The sequence below is a fragment of the Lissotriton vulgaris genome, chromosome 7 (assembly GCF_964263255.1).
Source record: "Lissotriton vulgaris chromosome 7, aLisVul1.2, whole genome shotgun sequence".
Taxonomy (NCBI): Eukaryota; Metazoa; Chordata; class Amphibia; order Caudata; family Salamandridae; genus Lissotriton; species Lissotriton vulgaris.
This window is the reverse complement of record NC_141695.1, coordinates 1,502,606,359-1,502,631,751: the sequence shown is the minus strand read 5'-3', so window position 1 is coordinate 1,502,631,751 and position 25,393 is coordinate 1,502,606,359. Positions and strand designations below refer to the sequence as shown.

Here is a 25,393-nt window from a genome sequence, read left to right as displayed (position 1 = left end):
TTTCATACTAGGGTGTTGCAAGATTTTATAAATCACGGAAGAAGCATATAATTACGACACAGACTGAACACAAGTGTGTGTTGGACTCCTGCCGTTCTCTTCAAGCGGAGGGCTTTAACATTACATACTTGCCAGTCAAGAAAAATGGGCTCCTTGATCTTAATGTAAGTTCCATTTTTTAATCAATATAAGCGTAAGGAATTTTTCTAAAACGTAATTTTAATTATGTTTAATTTGTACAGAAAACTAGAATCCAGGGTGTATACAAATCAGGCCATTTCAAATTAATGTTTCAGAAAATTACACAATTTAGAAATGTTTAATGACCAGACTTTCATGCTCTATTAAATTGTCACTTCATCTTTAACACAAGCAATGTAAAGTCTCCATCGCCCTTCTAACCAAAGAAAAAAGTTTCAAAAGTTTTAATATTAGTTCCACAGTAAACTACTCAACTCTCTTAAGTAATTATTTGTTTTTGTTTGAAACTTGCCCCCTCATAACTAATAATTTATATTTACACTAGAGCTTCTTCAATGTAGGAATAGCAGGCATTTCTGAGTGGACTACTGGGGAACTACATATTTGGTGGTGGCCATCAGGTGAGCCAAAGTTGGGTACTTTGGAAACTTGGACACCTTGCTTTCTTTATTGACTTGGCTTTTATCCACCTCAAAGGAGCTCTGTTGATATAGTCCCCAGATTCTCACTATGTTTAGACCTTGCACTTGTTTTGAGAGCATTATTCAGATCCTCTTAAGCCTAATTCAGCTGACACAGTTCCCCACTGTCAAGCTAGCCCCTCTTAGATTCTCCTCTGATACAAGGGACACTAGGTTGACTATCTTTATCCATGTCTGGATAAGATAGGGGAGTAAGGTGAAGACAATCTTGCGATCCTTACTTATAATTTAAGGACGTCTCATAATTCATATGAGGAGTGCTTCAAATGAAGCTCCGGTCTACTCTCATCTGGCAGTATTGAAGGCAGAGAACTATTACACTTAAAGTAGTGAATTATCTCGGATGAGATGCAAACAAAATCAATCCATTCTAAATCATTTTAAACGATTTCTAAAAAGGTGGGCCTCGCTAGACTCTTGGTCAGACATCTTGCCAAAAAGCTCTGGAATTGCTACCACTTCAGGGTCAAGAATAGCAGCCTCTGATGACCGGGATGAGGGCATGGGAATATTGTTTTCCGATGTCCCAGCATCTATACCCAATCTGAGGAAATAGAAGGACTTATTCACAAAGGTAAAGTTACACATTTGGTGTAAGTTTACTATTTCGTTGCTATTCACAAATTATGAGGTTTTACGTGTAGAATTTTACGACTGCTGAGAACTCCTAACATAAAAAGACCGGACAGTCTCTGCAGTTGTAAAGATACTACACGGAAACTACACTTTTAGTTTGTGAATAACCAAGAATAGTAAACATATACCAAAGTGTAAGTATACCTTTGTGAATAAGGCCCAGAGTGTTTCCCCCCCACACGCACAGCAGGTCATGTTGTTGAACCTGCGGAGCTACATAACACCAAAATAGTGGTTGCTTGTCACATATGGGCACCACTCATCTGAGAGTGGAGTAGGGCAGCCATGCACAACTGAGGAGCCCCTAGTGTGCTGGCATCTGGATTCTGACGTGCATATCCCCCCTTCCAAACCACCTCCTTCCCCTAAGCACTGATACATGAATACCTGAGAGACCCCATTGAGAGCACTGACCATAAACTAATATTATTAAGAGCTCTGTAGGAGATGTAAAAGGAACAGGCTGTTAAATTAGTTGAAATTAGGGGTGTGGCCCAGTGCCTGTCGAACGTCGAGAATCTGGTGCAGGCTGATGCGAAATTTAAAATCTGTGCTATCTCTGCCTTGGTCCATCTCGAAAGTAAAGTAGAGATATTGGACAATATGGGCTTAGCTCCACGTTGGAGTGTCTTGAGTATCCCTCAATGTGCTGAGGAATACACCAGAGAAGGCAATTTTCAATATTTATAGAGCTGTTGGACTCTAATGCTGCCATATCAGTAGAGGTTGGTAGAATATTCCAAATGCTAACAGAAGGCCCTAAATGAAATACACTAGGGCAGGGACTGTTTTGGTAGAGCTGCTGTACACACAAGAAGCCATTACCAGAGCTTTTTTCAATCTCAATGGCTTGACATTTAGGGGCATTAAGACTGTAATGTTCCTTTACCTCAGTAGGACAATGCACTTGAAAAGGAAATACCTCCAAATTTTCAAGACGGAGACATTAGCTGCAGAGCTTGAGGCCTCAATTTAGAATTGCCCCTAGATTAAAGAGTGAGATTTACTTGGGTCTGGCCATTCTTCTCAAGTTTCTGCCGAGCACTTACCCTCACCAGTCACGTGGATCAGAAGTGAAATGTGGGCAGTTTTCGAAATATCAATCTGAAACTAAACTGGTCACTGGTCAGCTCTGCCTAATATAACTCTTATGTCTCTATCCCCTTGTGGTAGATTAGAAATGGGCAAGTCATGCTTTGCTCTAGCCCCACCAACCTTATGAGACCTCAGGGAGCAGCTGGCTTTTTCAGAGTTGTCTTATTTCCTCTAAAGAGTGGGTATACACTCATACAATTCTGAGGCCTTTTCTTGGGAACTTACTGCAGTCAGAGGTTTTTCTGCACTAATTGTAACAACTAATGACCACCCCCATCTGAAGTGTGCCTATGAGCACTTATTGAAGGGTGATGTAGAGCCAAAATATTTAAGGGTAGTTGAACATCTTGTTGTGTACATCTCTTGGAGAGAGGTACAGTAGGGGGGCCTCCTAAGGGGCGATAATCTAAATTAGCAGCGCAGTCTGTGGGCGCAAAACTTGTCCAACAACTACAACCCCCTCCCACCTTGGCATCAGAAGTGGACATATTAACAGCCATTATATGATCACAAAATCTATTAAATAAAGTTTCCAATTTAGTCATGGGGTCCAACAAGGGATAATATTTTTTGTCTACTACGTCTACTACGTCACCAACACTGGAGCATAGTACATTATTGATAAACTGCTCTACATCCAGTAGTACAGGGGTAGCTTCAGTTTGAGTACTGCAGGATTGAGTAGTGCTGTCATTCAAGGATTTGGCAATTGGTTCAGAGTTCAATGCTGGGTGTAGATACATAAACAAATAGAATCCAATCTTTTAGACTCTGGGTGTATCCTCCGCAGTGGGGAACACCTTTCTTGTTTTTAGGTCCCCTCATACACCAACAGGCCCCTTGGTGTCATGCTTCATCATCGGGGTCATCGTACCCCTCTACGGGGTACGGCGTGCTGCGACCTACGGATACGCGGGAGCACTCGATAGACTATGTGTGGTGTTAGTTTTATATAAGTGAGTGTATTGTGGGGTTTGGGAAATAGTGAAAAATTTAAAATTAAAAAGAACCTGGCTCGTGGGGTGACTAAAAATATTTCATAAGCCCCCGGGCTGGTACTACTAAAATACGGGTGGAAGGTTGTTACGCTGGTAATGTGCGTTACCTCCTTTTGGTGTGCGTCGACATGTTTCGGTGCAAAAAGCACCTTCTTCAGGACGGGGTGCACAAATCCCCACCATACTCACGTTTCTCTAACTAATACTAGAATTTAGTAATAAAAGTGAGGAAAAAATACAGTGCAGGTAGAAACAATGTAACTAGCAAAAAAGACGTTGTCTGTTGATCAACCTGTAAAGGAAAGAAGACAAAAATTTTTTTCTGGTGGTCTACCTCTCCATACCCATAGGTAAAATGTCCAGTGGTTACAGGTGATATACTATAGCTGTATTTCAGTGCTTATAGTGGGATAAAAGTTTTACAAAAAAACACACTAGACAAACTGACACATAACATAGAACACACACTTAATAAAGAAAATTTAATTCAGGTGTTTTTAAATTATTTTCTGGCCGTTACACCATTGTTGGTAAAAAGGAAAAGACAAAGTTGTGTTGTGTCCCTGTAAAGTGAAGAGGAAAATGTCATGCCATTACATATTCACAACATACTGTTTTGGAGTTGAAGAAAAAGCCTCATAAGCCAAACGTCAGGATCTGGTGTGCTAACTAGCACCTGTTTAGGAAAGAAAGGCATATTCAGGTCCAAGTTTTACTTACAGTAACGTAGTGGTGACACTGCTCGCGGTCATCAGACCTTTCTACTCACGATTTCTGCAAGGAAATACCTCCCGATCGATCCCTTCGTGGCTCCGATGGTAATGCCAAAAGGATTCCCGAAGTCGGGGTTTTATACCTTTTCCCGGGTAAAGTTAATTATTTGATTGAGTAATTGATGTTTCCTTATGGCCATATAAAGTCTTTGTCGGTTTTGGCCACCGTTCGCCTTTCGGAAGCGTCTTCTCTTCGCGCATACGCCTATGTGCGCGTTGGTCTTTCATGTTGCGCATGCGCTGTCCTAGTTTCGGCTTGTGATCGCTGTGTAGAAGCGTCTTCTCTTCGCGCATGCGCCAATATACGCGTCGGTCCTTCTTTAGCGCAATCGCTGTTTTAGGCGTCTTTGTTTTTTGTCACGCGCATGCGCGTTCCCGTCCGTACATTATTCCTCATGATGGTTTTTTTATGGCAATGTAATTACTGTCGTTTTTTCATACAAAGGCACTGTGGATGGCGTTTCTTTTGAAATACCTGCCTATTTTGATCTTCATACTGCGTTTTTAATAGCGTGTATGTTTTCGCGGATCATTTTTACTTTACAAGTGGAGGAAGTGGCTGAGTGGAGAAGCAAATCCTGGGGCATATTTTTGTTGCCCGTGGGGAAATACGGAAATCTACATGGGATATTCATTTCATCTAGATTGTTTTATTACACCTCGTGGGTGAGGTAATACAACAGGAGACCATCTATGTTAACTGACCCCAGGGGATAATGTCATTCAGGCCTGCAGTGTTAGTCCCCAGTCTGAAGACCCATCGCTGCTCCTTCTCAAAGAGTCCTTGTTCTGATGGGAGTAGTTCAACTACTGTCCACCTGATGTCATTCACACAATGTCCATTCTCAACGAAATGCGTGGCCATTTTTGTCGTTGTCGTCTTGCATCGGATATTGCTCTTATGTTGCCCGATGCGTATTTTCACTGGCCTTTTTGTCATGCCAATGTACTCCAAACTGCAGGGGCAGGTTATTATATAAATTATGTTTTTACTGTTGCAGTTGGTTAGCTTCCATTGCTCCCATTTCGTTCCGTTTGCAAAAGTCAGATCTTTACTCTTCTGAGTCAAGTGACAGCTCGCACAGTTACCACATTTGTATTTGTATCTGGGTTTTATATCGCGCCAACTCACCGACCGGCCTCAAAGCGCTTCTGACCAAGTACAGCAACAAGAAACAGGGTCGAAGGAATGTGGAAATGCCGACCTATCTTACGGGGATGTAAACGCGTCCTTGAAAAGTAGAGTCTTCAGGGATTTCCTAAAGCGGAGAAGATTGGATTCTCTACGAAGCACCTCCGGTAGCTTATTCCAGATGGTGGGGGCTTGGACTGAAAAGGATCTGCCACCTTTGGTTGCCATTTTAAAACGTGGGCAGGATAGCAGAAGGGAATCGGAGGATCGCAGAGCGCGCTTGGGTTCATACACTTCAAGCCTATCTTTTATATAGGCTGGCGCCTGTCCATAAATTGCTTTATGGCAAATGCACAGGCTCTTGAATTCAACCCTTTGCTTTATAGGGAGCCAGTGTAACCTATAAAGTAGAGGAGAGGCATGGGTCCGCCTGGGTAATCCGAAAATTAGTCTGGCTGCGTCGTTCAGGATGACCTGTAGACGATTAATAGAATTTTTTGGAAGACCTAGGTATAGTGCGTTCCCGTAATCGATTCTGGAAACTATTGTGGCTGAAACAATGGTTCGAAGCATATTCGTTGAGAGTAAAGGGACAAGCTTTCGTAGCTGCCTAATCAGGTTGGTACATGAGCCGACCACAGCGGATACTTGGTTGGTCATCGAGAGTTCCTGATCGATTTTCATACCGAGGCTCTTTACACTAGGACACAGCTTTGGGGTAGGTCCAAGTTCTTGGGGCCAGAACAGATCGTTCCAGGGGGAAGCAGAGGTTGAAACTACAAGGACCTCCGTTTTGTCTGGATTAATTTTTAATAGGTTGGACGTCATCCAATTTACTGTGAACCGTAGTATCTTTTGGGCCATGGACTGAGCCGATGTAGTATTATCGATACTCAGCAGCAGCTGAGTATCATCGGCGTAGTTAAAGACTTTACAGCCCATGTTTGCCAAAGAGCCTATCAGTGGCTGCAGGTATAAATTAAATAAAAGTGGTGAAAGTGCGGACCCTTGCGGGACTCCACATACCAAGGTGCCCACGTCAGAAACCTGATCTGCTAGCTGGATCCTCTGCGTCCTCCCTAGTAGAAAGGCCGTTAGCCATTGGAGAGCTTGTTCTTTTATCCCGGACATGGCTAGTCTGTCCGGGAGCAGTGCATGGCTGACAGTATCAAACGCCGCTGAAAGGTCTACTAATATCAGGGCGCTTGGCTTTTTACTGTCAGCCATGCATCTGAGCTCGTCCAGCACTGACAGCATTACTAGTTCCGTGCTATGGTGGGCACGAAAACCAGCTTGCCGCTCCTGGAGTAGATGGTGTGATTCCAGGAGGGGTGACAATGATTTTAACACATGCTGTTCTAGAATTTTTGACAGAAACGGCAGCTGGGAGATTGGCCTGTAGTTCTTCAGGCTAGTTGGATCCGCCCCAGGTTTTTTTATCAGGGGTCTGACGCGTGCCTCTTTAAAGGTAGTTGGTAATGATCCAGTAGCTAATGAATTATTTAGGAGGTCTAGGATCTGGTCCTCCAGGATAGGAATTGCTAGCCGAAAAAATTTCGGGAGGGCAGGGGTCGGCAGGGGAACCTGACTTGGTTGATGCTGCTAGTTGTCTAAGGGTAGTGGAGTCGATATTAGGAAATCTAGTAATAATAGGGGTCAAGAGGTTTTGAGGGGGCGATGCCGTGGTGTGTATAGTTGAGCTGTCTTTCTTGATGTCTGACAGAATAGTCGCTACTTTTTCAAGAAAGTATCCTTGGAAGGTGTTGCAGTCAATCAGTGTATCTACCTTTTCTTCCTTTTTGCTTAGTTCTTTCAGTATTTGGAAGGTTTCTTTCTGGACATTTACGGCGTTGTTCATACGGGTTTCATAGTAGTCCTTCTTGGTTGATACAATAAGCTTTTTATACAGTTGAAAGGATGTTCTATATAGTTCTCGGTCAATATCCTTTTTAGATTTCCTCCAGCATCTTTCAAGATGACGGAGCTTTCTTTTTTGATCTCTCAGGCTTTGAGTAAACCAGGGGGCTCCTTTTTCTGCACCCTTTATTTTTTGTGTCTTTTCTGGGGCTATCTCATCAATTGATTGCCTGAGGGTGGCTACTATAGTCTCATAATTTAAATCTAGGTCTACGCCATCTGATGGGATCATAGGTTTCTGTATATGTTTGGACAGGACATCAGTTAGGGTTCCTGGGTCAACTTTTTTCCATTGGCGCACTTTTTTGGTTTTTAATGGAAGTTTTACCCGAGGATTGTTTTGTGGTATATCACACAGGATTAGTTGGTGGTCCGACCAGATACAAGGTGTGATATTTGTGAGAGCCAATTTTGGCATAGAAGACCAAATGAGGTCGAGAATGTGGCCTTTTATGTGGGTTGGGGCTCCCACTAATTGTACCAGGCCTAAAGCGGTCATGGAAGTCTGTAGTTTCCGAGTTGGTAGATCTTTGTCTGTTTTGTCCCAGTGAACATTAAAGTCACCTGTCACCAAAATATTTTTGTAGCGTGTGCATAAATCCGATATTATGGGAAAAAAGAGATCATTGAACATTTATGTACATTGGGGTGGACAATAAACCGTCAAGATGATAAGACAGGAATTGTTCATGATTATTTTTATCCCCAGTAGGTCAACGGAATTTATAGTCTCAGTTAAAATTTTAGTCACCGTGAGCTGTTTTTTAAAGATCGTTGCTACGCCACCATCTTGGGCACCGTCTGGCCGGTTATGCCAAATCATGTCATATCCGCTAGGGAGGGCGGCTATGATGTCCGGGGAGGAGATATCGCTCAACCAGGTTTCGGTGAGTGTCAGAATATCAATGGTCTCGTCCTGTAAAAGGGTGAAAATTTCCAGGTGATGTTTTTGTAATGACCTGGTGTTTAGGGTAGCTAGCTTTAAAGGGGGTAAAAGGCTAAAATTCCTATGGCTGGGGAGACGAAAGATATTATTTTCCTTGAGGACGGAACACGTGATGGAATTAAGACTATACCTGTCAGAATTCAGTGCTAGGAGATCATTTGCAGTGTAGGAGATGCATGTGCCAGAGTTCCTGATCCCTGAGCCCGATCGTGCGCGAACGGGCGCAGACGGGCAGGACTCTGGCACGACTCCGGCGCAGGTCCGGCGCGTCCGCTGTTCGCGTCCGCTGCGCGGAGCCATCCCTGTCTGTTTTTATAACGCTGCCAATCGCGTCACCAGCCCAACCCGACCCAAGATGGCCGCCAAAACCGGAGCCCTGCCCTCGGCGTCAATACATGGGTTTTGACCTCCAAGTCCTTGGAGATGGAGTTGTGACGTTTGTTGTGGTTTTGGGCGCGTGTGCACTAGCATGTCTTTGAAATTTTTTGCCTCGTTTGTGGGCAAATAGGGGTTTCTCAATGTCTAGTTTCCCACTTGTCAGGATGCGCCAGTGTTTATTTAGGAGTTTGGAAACCTCATTGGTTTGGGGGCTATAGGTTGTCACGCATATGGGTCTGACTGTTGCTTGATTGCTCTGGGTCTTGTTATCCAGTAGTGCCTCTTGATGATTATTTTTCGCCCTTTTCATGGCGTTGTTGATTTTCTCTGGGTACTGCCTTCTCTATAATTTGATTTTCAAATCCTGTGCTTGTGCCTTGTAATCCTGGATTTGTGTACAGTTACGTCTCAAGCTCAGGAATTGTCCATACGGCAAATTGGTGCATAAGTGCCACGGATGGAAGCTGTCATAGCGAAGGAGACAGTTCCTCGCCGTTGGTTTAAAGTGGGTATTGGTATGCAGTTTCCCGTCCTTTGGAAAGATGTTTAGATCAAGGAACACCAATGTTTCTCTTGATACCGTGTGGGTGAACTTTAAGAAACGGTTCTGCTGATTTAGCCAAATCATGAACTACGATACGGGTTCTTGGTCCCCATGCCATATCACAAGCACATCATCGATGTACCTCCTCCATGTGTGTATGTGATGTCTATATGGGTTGTTGGTATGTAGGATTTTCTTGCTCTCCAAATGCCAGGCTCTGCGCGAATGTGCTACCCATACTCGTTCCATGGCGCTGGAGGTAGAGGGTTCCTTTCATACTCAAAAGAAGTTTTTCGTTAATGCCAGTGTGATGCATTCCATTACCACACCTCTCGGGGTTTGCCAGTTGGCACTGTACAGAACCTCCTCTATGATAGCTATGGTTTCATCGTGAGGGAGGCTCTTGTAGAGGCTCTCTATGTCCAGACTAAGAAGTAGTTGGCTGTCTGGATCAAATGTTAGATCTTGTAACAGCTGGAGGACAGCTTTTGTGTCCTTCAGGTAAGTGTTCGTCCCTTGGGTGTATCCAGGAGGTGAAGTCACATTTTAATACACCTATGCGTGGGAATGGTTGCCTCTTGGTGCAATTGGGTTTTCCTAATATCCTTTTGCGTTTTACCACACCCAGCCACAGTTACAAGAGGGGCTACCATGACGTGCTGGGTCAATGGGGCATCCCATTAAGGGACAGGCCATCAGTTTGTGATTCAATACTAGGGGCAATAACGTGCATAGTGGCGCTTCCATTCTGTCGATAAAGTGGTGTAGCATCACAGCCCGCCCCAGTAGGTAATGTAATGCCTCACGTCCCAAAGACAATCTGCACTCATTGAGCTCTATCGCACTGGATACTGTATTAACTACCCTCTCCAACATGCTGTTGATGGTAACACAGGCCGCACAGTACTAGTTGAGGTTTAGACTAGCGGAATAGTTATTTTCCCCATAATTACTTAGCACAGCAGGAGGGAGCTCTCACCATATGTTGTTGCAGCAGACTCGACTTGAATGAAAGGGAGGGGGGGGAGCCTCTGCCGGCTGCTGACAGGCACAGACAGGCCCGCTCTTGGCCCGGGCACGTTCCGGGCTGCGGGAGCCCACCGGCAAATTTATTCTGTGCCTCTGGGCTTGGCAACGTCGGTGTGCAGCTGATGCCGCAATGCCTCCTTGGGCATGTGGCCTGCCCCCAACAAATAAGCAAGCAGCTGGGACTCCCGTGCTGTGGGAGTCAATCGGCCAATTTATTCTGTGCCTCTGGGCACGGCTATGATGGCTTCAGTTTGCGGCTGATGCCACAATGTCTCCTGGGGTATGTGGTCTGCCCCCATAGAAACAAGCAAGCAGCAAGGACTCCACGCATAATCTTGTCTTAGAAAGCCTTCCAGATCTAGTTGTATGAGATAGAACAGGAATGTCTTCATCTGGCATCTCCAATGAAGAGTTGGGCGCTTGACTTGGGCATGCAGGGGGCCTGAATTTCTTGCGAGGTCTGGAGCTGACTAACTTCGAAACAAAGGTTTAAAGTGTGAAGAGAACGTGGTTATGGATTTTTCAGATCATTGAGCAGTTGCCATATGTTCTTTGCTCGCCACAACTCTTAGCGGTTCACCATCAAATGGAGTATCCATCTTGCATGTCTGTTTTTCCTTAACAAGAACTCCGTAGTCTTGCTCGAAAACCATGTCTTGTGCTTGTCGGCGTAGGCCTTCATTTTGCTATTGCGAGAGGTCAGTGACCCGAATCTCGCTGGGGTGTATTGACCAGCTGATGGTCCATTGAGGTATCTGCGTTCCAAGAGCTCCCCCGAACAGCTCGGTGGCAGGACTTTCTCTTGTCCTGGATTAAGTAGTTGTGGGCGTGGGAGGGGAGGTGGAAATAAGCACGGAAACAGTAAGAGGCTGAGGACCAGAGTATCTCTTTAAACTGGGTTTTATTTTCAGGGTGCGCCGGGTTCGAAAGGTGAGTCTCTCTCGTGCAAACTCCAGGTTGTCCGTGGTGGCGGAGTCTTCTGGGGGAGGTATCTCCTGTCAGATGTCTTCTACTTCTTCTCCTGTACGCCGTCTCCGGACCGCCAGGGAAAAAGAGACCAACAGAGGGAAGCTGTTAGTTTGTGGCCTGATACCGGCTTACCCGACTTGGGACCGAGTGGTTGTGAGGGAGCACCTGTGCTTTGTACAGGATGAACGTGCTCGTGCTCAGGGAGGAAGAGTGTGAGGAACGCGGGAGGGGTAAGGAGGGATGAAGGGTATGGGAACAAACACGGGAAAGGCACGCACAGGGATATGTACAATATTTACAAAGGGGCGCTCTTTTTCCCCACCCAGGTTGCCCTACGCCGCCGTACCTGAGAAAGCCACACTCCTTCCTTGGGAGTGTGGCACGGCGGAACACGGGGTCGTTGGCCTCCTGGCTCTCCTTCGCTCTCGTTTCTCTCGTCCTCTCCATTTTCTCCTTTCTTCGTCTCCGGTTCCGCTTCCTTCTCCGACCTCCGGGGTGATGACACCCCTCCCATACAGGACTTCCTGCCCTTGGGCCAGTCTGGAACCTCCGACGTCAGAAGGGGGCGGAGTCTTGTCCCGATCGTCATACGCCCAGTTAAAGGCGCCAGGGTCATGTTCACCGTCCCGTTCCGATAGGCTTTCCCATTCTGCCCTCGGAGAGTCAGTCTGCGGGGAAGGGGGGGAGTTAGGGACAGGGGTCCACCAGTTCTCAAGGCCTCCTACCCCGACCCCGTTACAGTAGTGGAACGGAACAGTAGGCAAAAAGGCCTGAGTGCAGAGCAAACTTGAGCTTGATACCTTCCAGTGCAGCACATTGAACCACCATTTTCAAAGTACTCCTAAATCGTTCAGCAACGCCATTTGCCTGTGACCAGAGAGGTGTACTTTTCTGATGTTGGTTGTTCAAATGAATAGGAAAGTCTTTGAACTCTCTGGTCGTGAAGGGTTGACCCGTTGTCATATTTGAGAATGGAGGGAACACCCCAAGTTATGAAAATGGCATTCAGTCTTTTGATGACTTTGTCATGTGTGGTTGATAAGTCTTCCGCTAGAGGAAAACGTGAGTACTCATTGACAACTACACGGAGATGTTTTCCGTTGTTAAAAGGTCTGAAGAAATCAACAGCAATCCTCTCCCAAGTTTGCTTAGGTAGATCAGACATGTTTAATGGGTGCTGAGTCGTTTTGGAAGACAGGCATTTGCATAGATGACAAACTTTAAATCCCTTCCAACTCGTTTTTCAAGACGTGGCAACCACACTTGATCCCAGAGGGCTCTTATAGTTGCAGCAATGCCACAATGTTCTTCGTGTGGCATCTAATAACTGCTGCCTCAGGCTTTCAAGGATCACTATTCTTGCCCCTCTACGTATGACACCATCATGTGCAATAGAAACTTCTTTATAAACATTTTTGAATTTCTGGTATTCAGCATCATCTGTAAGAGGTCGAATATGCTTCCTCAGTGATTACAGTTTAATGATTTACTTGAGCGTAAGCATGTCTTTGTCAGTATTAGTAGCTGTTAGAAATTGTTCAGTAGAAAGTACTGCAGGCACACTTGACTTTACTATAACATTGACATAGGCGGGGGAGGAGCCAAGATGGCGATGTGAACGGACGTGTAGTCTCTCGGCTCCCCGATCCTTTGTCCTTCTCGACGGAATCCTGTCCTGTCTCCTGTCATGAAACGCTAGCGAGAGGACGGGAAAAGTGAGCTGAGCGGGATGGTGCTCTCCCGAGGTCCCTGCCTGCCTGAAAATCCGCCGGATTGCCGAGTAATCTGCGGCGTCCGTCTTTGCCCCCGTTCCTGTGTCCCGAGTCGGGAAGCTGATATGGCGGCTGCCGGAACAACGAGGAGCTGTGCCTGCGGACTGACCCTGGCGCCTTGACGGGCACTACCATCTGCTGCTGCCCACGCCTGCCTTTCACTTGCTCACTGAGAGCCTGCTGACCGGGAGTTCTTCACGGGTAACTCCGCACCGGGACCCTCAAGTAAGACAAGCTGCGCCACATCCATGATGGCGGACACTTGAACGCTGCGAGTCCCCCACAAGCCTGCTCCCGATCCGCTGATATCATCACGGGGCTTTCGTTGCGCGCTGTCCACTGCTTGCAAGCCCTGCCCTGGCATAGCGACCTGTGCCCTCGCTGTTTTGGTGATACTTGTGCCTCTGCGCCCCTGTTTCTCCCCTGCTGGAGCCGATGCAATGGTGGGTCTGACCGCGCTTAGTGCCAATCCTGCCTCGAATTATGACTGTACTCTGCTGCAGCGCCCCGAGTGCTATCCTGCCATGAGTGCCGCGTTGGTGACCGGTGCGAAGATGGAACCCCCGGCCGCTCTGACCTGTGGCTCTGTCCTTGACGCTATTCGTGACCTGCGAGCAGAAGCGCGTGTGGGCTTTCTTTTGCTATGGGATACACTTGAGGCTGCTACGCCCTCGGCGGATTGCGCACCACCGGTCTGTCTCCCTCGTTATGCTGCTATGTCTATCCTGACTCCAGACCGGGCTACAATGTTGCCGCAAGCGCCCATTAACTTCGCCAGCGCTACACTGTTTCCGCCTTCGCCGGAGCCCATGGTATTTGCCGAGACTTTGCCGCCTCGGGGACTGCCGCCAAGTGCCCCTCAACCACCTAATCTCCTTGCCCATGTACTTTTGACTCAGCTTGTGACTTTCCTTCTTTTCCCACTTTGGGAGAACCGGCTGGCATTGCTTCGAGGGGTCAATGGCACTGATCGAGGACGGACCCGTTCATTTTGTGTTGAGACACCACCTATCTGCTGGGAGCGGCCATCTTGTCCCTTTGTTTTGCCAGAGGGGATCGCTCTGTGTGGACTTTGGCCGAAGGGTCGAGTGCGGACTGGACAGGGTTAGCTGATTTCTCCTCGAGGACTGTGCATTCCTGGCTAGCGTGGATTTAATGTGGCGCTCCTTCATTTTTGTTCTAGTGTGACTCTCCTTGTTTTATATGACGTTCACAATGCACTGTATTTCGCTGGCACACATGAAGGGAATTTGACACCGTCCATTTTGTGACTACGAGTCTCCCCCTTCCTTTACGCTTCCACTTTGTCTCTTTGCTGTGTAGGGGGTTGGCATTCGACGAGGGGTGAGTCCTGGGAAATATTCGAGATTGGGCCAGTATGAGGCGGTTTCTTTGCTCTATTGCTTTCCCCCTTCTCCTATGGTTGTGACTTCTTGCGGTGGGTGGATGCATGGGGTCGCCCGAGATCGGGCCAGGGCTGGGTGATTACTTTGGTGATATGGACACGTTAACGGGCTGGGACTAGGATGGGACTGCCCTTTTTCTGATTTACTCGTATATTTTGAAATGTCTTTCCCCACCTGCAGTTTTGATTGCCGCTACTGCTGTGTTGATGACAATTGTGGTTGGGGCTGTTTAAGGGGTCGGTGGAGTCCGGGAGACTGCTGCATTTGGCTCCTCCCCCCTCTTCTGAGAGTTTGAGAGTGGGATGGTTTTTTCCCGCTCTCCTTATTCTCTTTCCCACTTGGGGGTTCTCTTGGGGCGACAGGCATGCCTATTGGGGGGGGGGGGGTGGGCCGTGGCCTTCCGCTGGTATGCAGGGTGGGGGGATGGGATGTGTTTTGTGTTTTCTCTTTGTCTCTATGGCCCTCTTTTCTTTTCTTCTTTCTTCTGTTCTCTTTCTGTTACACCTCTTTGTTTCCTTTGGGGTCGGGGTTCAGTCTTAACAAGGGGCTTATTGCATCGTAACATTATGTGACATAGCGGTTGGCCCTTGCTCTCTGAGGACGGTGACATAGCTTTCTGATACATGTCTTCCTCTATTACGCCTCCTTCCGGGGGCTCCTTGAATGATAATGGCTATCCTGGTCTGCTATTAGCTTCTACCCTTTTTGTAGACTGATAACTTGTATTCCACAAAATTATAAAATTAAACCTTGTTCAATCCTTATGTTATGGTTTTACGCTTCATACAAAATACTGTGTTCAGTGATGGCTTCAACGGCGTTCTGTCCTATTGGTTATTATATACCCTTCTCTTATATGTCATAGCGGCCGGCCCCTAGGGGTTGTAGGCAGACGCTGTGTACTGTGCCTGTAATAAATAAAGGTTTTAAAAAAAAAAAAAAAAAAAAAAAAAAAACATTGACATAGGCCTCTGTCAATTCAATTCAATTAATTTTATTATGATTTGGAATTCCAAGGACTTCCACATAACATTACAATAAAACATTAATTCATAAAAAACAGTATTAAAAAGCACGAAAAGTTACACCCTAAAGATCTTATCTATGGGAGATGAATATTAAATGAAAGCAGCGGCAGGTTTTTATAAAATGCTGTATAAAGTGCACATGCCATCTTCAATGTGCAGACGCAAAGAGACCATTATCCTAATCCAGGCCTTATACCTGATTCAACCCTTTTGGCTTGGCCCAAGGTTACTAAAATCATATACATTTATGCAATTATTATCCAATATACAGGCAGTAGTTAACAAAAACAATTAAAATATTTCTTATGTCGAGGACAGAGAACAGTGTTAACATCAGATGACTTATGCAAGATGCTACTAAAAGTGCAAATATATCAAGATAAAGTGCTAGTGCATCGACACCCTAAACCAGGACAGAACTCAGGATGATTATCTAGCAACAATTTAGCCAAGTTAACTCGGAACAAAGAACTGAAAAGTTAAGTAGCTAACAGGATTGATAAAACACACTACTAAACAATTGTTACTTATCGTATGTTGCAATGAATTAAAATAAGTGTTCGAAAAGTGCTAAGACAAGGGAAGTTATACAAGGTACTACATGAACCACTATTCCCCCTACTTATAGACTTTCTAATATACATTTAAAAATTCCTTAAAAAAACAGAAAATCTTAAAACATATCTGTTCTGACGGGGGATGCAGAAGAAAGTTGCGTGCCTGATCTGCTGTTGAAATATTATAATGTAAAAAGCCATGCCTTAGAAATTTGCGTCGCATTGAACTAAGTGCTGGGCACACAATCAAAACATGATTAAAATCTTGGATACCTCCATTGCATAAATCGCAAGATCTTTCATTTTTGGGGATACCCTCCCAAGCTCCTGTTACTATCCTCAGCGGCAACAAATTCATTCTTAGGAGTAAAATCACTCTGCGTACACCATGTTTCAAGTTCCAAAGAACATACGGCTGAGGATTTTTAACAATTGAACTCTCCGCTAAGCAGTCCAGTTTTCCATTCCCTCGGCATATTTCCAGATCTCTTTCTCGTGAGATCATATATATGTTTTTTTTAATTAAGTGCTTTAATTCTATATTGTTTAAACCTGCTGCCCCTTTTAAGTCCAAACCAAAGGTACTTAAAGCTTTTAAATAGTTTCTAAAAATTACACTTTTATACAATAAGTTATCAAAAATTTCCTTGTGCAAAGCTAGCCTTAATAGATTTTCTTGACCATTTATCAAAGCATTACACCACCTTAAAGACCCTGCCATTGACAAAACATATGTTGAGAGGAGGCCAAATTCGAGCCTAAGAGCCGCAATTAATGCGGCGTGACTCAGGTTACATATTTGGCGCCAGATTTTGCCTTCCACTTTGTCGAACTTAGCCCACTCACATTCGTCAATTGTTTCACTAACATAATTCAAGGTCGGCGGAATCTTTATTTTGAACACTGCAATAGTATGTGAGAAGTGTCTTTTCCTGCATTGCTTATACAAGCGGTTGATTGCCGAAGCTTGTGAAATAGCTTTACTTTTGCAGAGATCTAAATGTCTGATAGCAGAGCACCTATTTGTAAAAAAAATTCTTAAATAAGGATAAAATGTCACTATTTCCATTTTTTCATCTCCCAAAAACCATTTCAGATTTGGTCTAACCTTATAGCCTTTCTGACTAAAAATCATCACCTTACTCTTAGAAGTATTTATTTTAAAAAAATATTCTTTGGTGTACCTGACCAGCTCCGTCAGACGTCTTTGCAACCCAATTGGAGTTAGGTCCATGATGATTGCGTCGTCCGCATACAGTAAACAACTTAATTTTAGATTACCCACTTGTGGAGGATCCCCTTTACTCTCCCCTACCCGGCTAGGGAGGTCATTTATGTAGATTGAGAAGAGTAAAGGGGCCAAGAGGCACCCCTGCTTCAACCCATTGTGGGTAGTGGTTTTCTTTGATAGGCCTTGAGTCCCCCCCAACAGAACTTGAGTCCACGTAGAGGAGTGGAGAGCAATTATTACTCTTAACAAATTCACTGGGATCCCTATCCATATCAATTTCCTCCACAGTGTCCCCCGATCTACCCTGTCAAACGCTGTGGAGAAGTCAATGAATGCTGTATACAGTGGTAACCTCCGCCCCGCAGGATATTTATCAATTAAGGTTTGCAGGACAGAGATGTTGTCTAGGGTGCCACTATTCTTCCGAAAACCAGACTGTTCAAGGGGAATCAAGTTACTACCGAATACCCACTCTTGCAAGTGGACAAGGATGCTTTTTGCAAACAGTTTTCCCGTTGCGTCCAAAAGGGAAATTTGCCTATAGCTTGCAGGAGAGTTTTTAGGGCCTTTTTTATATAGAGGTACTATTATACTGCCCTTCCAGGAATTAGGGATATCCCCGGACTTATAACAATGGACGAACAGGGGATGTAACACCTTTGCCCAATCGCCGCGGTCTTTTTTTATTATCGCTACAGGGACATCATCCGGCCCCATTGCCCCAGAGTATCTCGCCCCCTTAATGTATCCCTCAAGTTCGCTCATTATAGGTGCTTGTACCTCTTCTACAGATGATGCAATCCCATTAAACCCCTCAACCCCAACATCTGTAGGATTGGGGGCGTACAATAGGGATATATAAATAGACCATTCAGATTCAGAGATTAACATGGGCTGGGATTTAGCTCTACTGTCACAGTATTTGGCAATCAATGCTCAGTACTTTCTAGTATCCCCCGAGGCTGCCACTTCCCGAAGGTTAACCTATTTTTTGTCTTCAGAGGCCCTGCGAACTGCAGCTATTTTTCTTTTCCGGACCCGTTTTAATCTGTATATCTCTTTTTGTCTTGATGGCCATGGGTCTGTAAATTGGGATCTAATCAACCCATTTATCTTATTATTAAGAGTTTTAATTTCATTAAGAGGCGTTACTCTAGGGGCGGCACTCTCACGTTTCATCTTTCTTCCCAACTTTCTGACAGCGGTCATGACTCTTTCATACCTCACAATCGGGTTCTCCCAGATTAAACTGAACGCAATGTTCTTAAATACTCAATGTAGATTCGGAAGGTTCTTATGTGACCAACAAGTGCGACCATTACTTCAAGAATATGTTACCATCTCTTTCCTCTGATTCCATAGTTCTGGTTTCTCGAAGTTTAAAGAAATCTTGACAGCCAATATGTTGTGGTCACTCAAATTAGTAGGTAGAACGTTAAACTTGGAGCATACCCCAAACAGTTGAAATGACACTGCCATATAATCGAGAAGGGAATTTCCATGTGACCCGTGAAAGGTGAGGGCTGCAGGAGAGTACTCTGGGAATCTGCCATTTAATACTATAAGGTCAAGATTTCTCAAATCTTGCAACAATAAAAGGCCACGTTTATCAGATCTTAAATTGGAAGGGAATACTGCCTCTGGGATAAACCAAACCTCCTCCTGGTCCAGATTGGAAAAGGATGCGATTGAGCTATTATTGATTTTGGCGTTAAAATCTCCTACCATCAGGATACAAACTCTTTCATCATTGCTACATAACTTTTGCACAAAAGTGCAGATTGAGGTGGATGCCTTCCCTGGAGGAATATATATACATTTACCACATACAGAAACGTTGCTGATCCCAAGTTGCCTTGTCCTAATTTTAACTTTGCACAGATACAACAATTTGATGGTTGAATGAATATCTCAGGGTCCCATACTAACTCGCAGCTTAACAGAATGGCTAATCCTCCACTTGCATGCCCCTTTATAGATTTTTTAGCTGCACTACAATACACGTAGTAGTTATCTAACTGGAACTCTTCAGTTGCCCACGTCTCTTGGAGGCAGATTATCTTGGGGTCTAGGTGTGCTAGGGAAGTAAGCTTAATATTTCCTTTTCCTAACCCCGCCAGATTCCAGGACACAATTGTTCCTAGTAGGCTACCTCAGCTCTATGGGGATGGTGGTAGAAGATTTAGCCCCATTCAAAGTGCCTGCGATCCAGCTCCATTTTGACACCTCATCTCCACTATCAATGCCAAGGACCTCCGGACCCTCGGGTGGTACTACCTTTATTTTTCTAATACTTAATCCCCTCCCAACTGTAATTTCCAAACCCTCAAATTTGGTGGTCATATTCACATCCTCCTGGTCATTTACTTCTACCTCTTGCCTAGAATAAGAAGTTTCGAGACGCTTCAACGAAGCACCCTGGGTAGTGGGGCAAGCAAAACCATCTATTCCTCTTTTCCTAAAGCCATCCACATTTGCTAACACAGACACCACCCCTGAAGTAAAAATTGCTTTCGTGACCTGAGGTTTGTGCCTTCAATCTAAGAGGACCAGTTCTATATCTTTTGAAGAAATTAACTTTAGATCATTTATTTCCGATAGAATTCCAAGGAGGGCCCTTCTATTCAAAGTGATAGGCTCAGCATCAAAAAGAGGGATAAAAAATAAGGCATTATTCCCATGCCCAGTGCCTAACTCCGGGGGCCTTAATACATCCGTATCATAAGATCTCCTCGAAAAATCAGTGGAGTTACTCCCTTTGTTATTAACCGATATGGTCATATTTCGACTAACTCCCCCACCATTACTTACTTCAGGCTTCATGCAAATAAGGGCTGGACCTACTGATTCACATGCGGTCCCACTTAGTTCTATCCTCGGGGCTGGTGCGAAGGTTTTTATACTATCCACCGTCACTCCTATGCTACTCTCCAGATTGGAATCCCTTATTTTCCTGGCCTCACCCAACCCATTTTTATGAAGGGAAGTACTTGACCTACTAATCAGACTTATCGGTTGGGGGACATTATCTTGCTCCTCAGTTGTACTCAAATTCATCCTCTGTTTAGCCACTGTTGATGTGCTAGTTTCATCGATAGTAGAATGATCCGATTGTACTACACTTTGGAACCGCAACTTTCTCTGTTTAAGTTTTGGGAACCGGCGATTTTCCCCTTCCTTTTCCTCCTACAATGGGTTTTAACACTTCCCTCTCTTACTAATGAATGTTCCCCCACCCCAGAGACTTCTAAAATATTAATTATTTCAGCTGAATCAAGAGGTTTGGGTTTTTTAGGCTTACTCCTATTAAAGATTGGGAAGACACGCACTGTATCTATCACTGGAGATACCTTTACATTTACTCTTTTCTCCTCAGCGGTGTCCTTTGCAGAGTTACTAACAACAATTTGGGATGGGCTTGGAGTTTGATTTCTTACAGGCGGCAAACATCCAACGTTCACCAACAGAATATTTGGTTCCCCTAACTCTGAGCCATTAGCAGTATCATGTAGTCTGCCATTAATTTGACAAAGATTATTACGTATGGTGGAGGCACACTTCACACATACTTGGCTATGATGTTTAAGATCTAAGAACCCTCCCAAAATGGGCGTTAGGACTTTGAGGATATGGTCCGAGTTAGAGGCGCTCTTCTCCATCAGGGACAAAATTGCAGCTAAAATTGTTTCCAATTTAGTAAATGTATACATTAGCCCCCCTGAACCTGCAATCTCATTTTTAGACAATGAAAACGCGGAATTCCCTGCCCGATTATCACAGGGCATAAATGAATCGTGAAGTTATGATGTCAGAGGATTTAGTAGGTGTACTGCTATACATAATAGGCATGTGTAAGTGAACTCCTACTTGAGGGGACAGTATTTCCTCATTCGGATGGGGATCTATAGCCAAAAATTGAGAACCACATTTTTCTAACCGCTCTAACCAGTGGAGAAGTGTGGCTCACTGGTTAGAGCGGCAGAGTCTGAAGCAGAGATCAGGCCCGGGACTAGGGTTCAAGTCCCGACGCGGCAGGGTCTTGGGCTCAATGTCCGCGGACTCGATAATTCTCGCCTCAGCGCCTACTCTAATCATGGGTCCCACGCTGCAACTCTGGGCAATAGCTTGCTTAATCTCCACAACGGCCCCAACAACACTGGGATGCCTGGCTTCACCTTGGGGGTGCCCAGGAGGGGCATCTCACAGGGAGAGTCAGGAAGGGTTCCACAGCGTGATACAGCGCCAGGACGCCCCGTTGCTGGGGCAGCTGTGCGCTTTACAAGTATACTACATTTACATTTACATTTACTCGTTCAGCGTTCTTTTCCAATTGAATGGAAATATCCGGAAGAGTGAGGTCTTCTGTTTTTGCCTGCCCATTAAGATCACTATGGGCCTTCTGATGTTCACTTTTAGGAGAAGGTTCACTTCTTTTTATTGAAAAGCAGTCCAGTGAACTCCTTTGAGATACACTTACATTGTCATGTACTTTTTCAAAGAGGGTTATCAAATCTTCTAGTGGGGAGGAAGGGGTGACGACCTCACTTTCACCACCCTTACTCTGCGTGGAAACTGGCGCCTCATTCCTAGATAGAACCAATTCAATCTCTGAGCCCGAATTTTTCTCCACACCTTCATGAGATGACACAGCAGCTTGACTCGCAATAGGCGGAGGCACGGCATTGCCTACTTCCCCATTAGATTTTTGTATTATTATTACAGGAAAGAGTGCTTCTGGTCTTGATATATGGCTACCCAAACCATTCTCGGCTGTTATTTCGGAGTCCATTATCACCTCCATTGAATTCTCCTCATTTCCCCCAGCTCCAAGTTCTTCACTGTTTTGCCCTATTCCGCTTTTATAACTTCTTCCCTTTTTTAAGAACATTGATGATATTGATGGGTAAGATTTTAAAAGAGTTAGGTGAGCACCAATTCTGCGTCTACGTATTAACTTTTGTGGATTTGGGGGACTCCACAATTTCTTGCCACTCTTATCACTCTTGACACTATGGTCAATGGCTTCTAGAGGGTTTACAGATTTTACTTTAGACTGAGAACGCAATCGCCTGACAGACATTACCATGGCAAAAGAGATTATACCTCTTAAACTTAAAGATCCTCCAGCTAGAAAAGAGACCAAACTAGCGGGAGAGATCAATTCGTTCCAGGAGAAAGAATAACTGAATGATAATGTCAGCACAGCCTTAGGACAGCTTTCAGGTGGCGTTATATCTGCCACAGAGTGATCCTGTGATAGCCCCCAGATAATTCCGCTGAGCCCCCTGGGTTTTCACGTGACACCTTAACCGAGGCCTGGGCGATTCAGCGGTGGCCCAATCAGAGCCTACACGCCGACCCCAGTCTGGCAACTGGGGCTATGGTGACTATGGTGACCGTGGTCGATTTCACAGGACGGAGGAAGCACCTGGAGATATGAATATAACCAGCGTACACCAGTGCACACCCCCCTAAATGCTGTACAAGGCTTATATCTGGACTTTAGCTGCGATCAATAACTACTCCCAGAGTCCAAACAGGCAAATCATATAACTCGTTGAACCCCTGAATCACCAAGGTTCAAGGTGCAGGGTCCCCAAGACCACAGTCCACAGTCTCAGAGCAAAGGTCGAGGTTGGTATAGAACTTGTTTTTCTCAGACTCTCAGACTCTGTCTCTCTTAGTCTCTCTCAGGCTCTCCCCTACAACGCCTTCACGCCGCTTCTTACTCCACCTTTACTGTACTCTCAGAACGACAAGTTTCACAAGGGCCATCAAATGGGGTCATTGAGGGGTCATCGAGGGACCCACCCGTGCCACCTGCTCCTTGTCATCTCACCCCCGGGCTTTATTGCCGACGTTCCAGCTTCCGGCCGCAGTCCTCAGGCCTGTCTCGGGTTTCGCCTCTCCCAATGCCGTCCACTGGTCTGCTCCCACTATCGCTGCTGCTGGAGCGGGGGGGGCTGTCGAAATTGCAGATACACTGCTGCCGCTGCCGCTATCACTGCCGCTACCCCTGCTGTGCTCACAAGGCGCTAAGGCGTTAAGCTCTCACCTGCCACCGGCTCTGGGACTGCGAGGAGAGCACAGGTGCTCCAGCGGGAAACACTCACACATCCAAGTGAGTGGGAAAGGAGCTCTGCCAATACACAGCCAATACTTCCAATACTCCCAAGATGCCGGCTCACAAAGATCACGGAGATCAGAGCCCTGCACACCACGAGCACACCCAGCACACGGCTACACTCCTGCCGTCTAGGCAGGGGCCCCGATGACCTCACCACTGCCACTGGCCGCGGCTCCTCCGCTCGCTGCAAACGTGGACTCGCCGTGCAGTTTATTGGGCACTACTCGCGGCTGGGAACACGGCGTCTGAAAAGCGGCTGAAGCGGTTAAGGCTTTCTACTTCTCGCTTTTCACTTTTTGACCGTTTTCGGAGCGGAGAGGAGAATGTCCGCGGGTTCCCCCGGCTCTGCTCCCGCGCTGCTTTCCGCATCTCGCCTTTCGTTTTTCGTTTCGGTCCAATCTCGGAGCGGCGTCCTCCCGCTCTGCTCCAACGCTGCACTCTGGCCGCTTCTGGCTCCGGTCCGGTCTGACCGAAAAGCAGGACTCACAAATGTATGGCCTTCCAGAATAAATTGCTTCCAGTCAGTTCCAGCACTAAAGTAACATAAGTAGCTTGTGCAGCACCTCTGTCATTTTGGATACTGTGCTATGACGGCAACTACTCTGCTCGAGGAGGCAGAGAAAATGGGCAGTCTGCAGCCTCGGACCGCTACCTGTCTCAGAGGAGGACGGGGCACACGCGGCGAAGGCTCAGTCAGCGGAGCTGCACGGGCAGGGAGCAGTGTTTCCGGCCAGGAGGTCCGAGGTCCTGCTCTGTCGTCCACGCAGCGACTGCCATTATATAGGAGAAGGGGGAGGGAAGGGCAGCTGGGAGCGGGTGTGGGAGAACTGGAGGGGGAAGTAGGCGCGGAGGCAGCAGCGGGAAAAAAATGGGCGGGAAAAATAAATTAAGGATACATTTCATATCTTTGGCTGAGTTCTGTCAACTTAAGTTTAAAGTCTAATCCTGCCCTGGCAGTCAGGTCAAATTGGGGCTGTTTCTTCTGTATTTGTTGTCTTCAATATGTAATAGAAATTCATCCCATGCTCAAGCAGTCGCTGATTCCATTACCGCTCCCCCATTTTGTGTGTGGTGTTGCAGCTTCCAGTCCTGCCTATCTAGCCCTGTTCTTTTTTTTTTATTGACTTCTTTCTCTCTTTTTGCATGTGGCATCACACTTAACAGGCACATTTCAGTCCAATACAGGTCCCCCCATTCTGTTATCTCCTCCAGTGCATCAGTCACAGGTGAGCAGAATTCTGTAATTACTGTGCTGCTCCTCAGCAAGTGATTAAAAATCGGTTTAGTAATCAATGCACCCATGACAATCTGTTGCAGAAAGTGAATACATTTTTATCTAATCCGCAAGGGGTGAGTTGAGACTTTTGTGATATTAAATTGCGACAGTTTAAACTGCATATTCCTGGACACTGTAGGAGTGTAGCAAGTATTGACTTCCTGATTGTCCCTTCTAGCTCTGCACAGGTCTTGAGACAATTCTAGACCATTGAGATCTTCAAGATTACCCTTGGTCACTTCTAATAGAGCGTGGTACAGAAGTGACACTTTCCTTCTCCCTTCTCTAGTGTAAGCAGTGACTGTAGTAGTTTGTCAAGATTTAGTATGAGGAATCCGTCAGGAGTCAGATGTTTATCCTACACAATCCTTGTAAAGTAATTTCCAATGCTTGGTGATAGCAAACAACCGGGAAGAATTTAGTTTGGATGAAAATAAGCTTACAAACAAAAAAGAGACCTATGTCTCATTAAGAGTCAAAACTGGGCCATTAGGACTTCTCATATGGAAACTTGCTGCACCTGGGGTCTGAAAATGGCGAGTAAAACTTGTAAGCATATGTTCTAATAAAGGCAACACTTGACAGGCTGAGCAACATTTAAGATGCCTTCAGTCTGACAGCATTGAGCATTCCAGTGAGCACCAAGAAATATCTGTTGGACACTGAAGAAACCAGACTGATGAAAGCTATCACAAATAGATTAAATATTTAGCCATTTAAACCTAGGGGTGCCAATTAAGAGGATTTCTTTTACAAGTAATGAGGGGAAAGGCAGAAAAAAATAAAGGAGTAGGACGCAAAGCTAGTGTTGGACTGCACGAAAAGCAGGAATCCAGGCAAACACGTAGTAGTTGCCCGATACCTGCTTCCAAGTTCTGTCTGTACCAAGAGTCCCA

The 25,393-nt window shown here is 45.6% G+C and overlaps 1 protein-coding gene across 1 annotated transcript in view; it reads left to right on the top strand.

The window, feature by feature from the left end:
- NFS1 (NFS1 cysteine desulfurase) overlaps window positions 1–25,393 on the top strand; it is a 588,248-nt gene that overhangs the window by 172,168 nt on the left and 390,687 nt on the right. Inside the window, exon 5 of the mRNA XM_086932345.1 lies at window positions 12–164. Within this exon, the coding sequence (XP_086788471.1) occupies window positions 12–164 (153 nt within the window). The remainder of the gene's footprint in view (window positions 1–11; window positions 165–25,393) is intronic.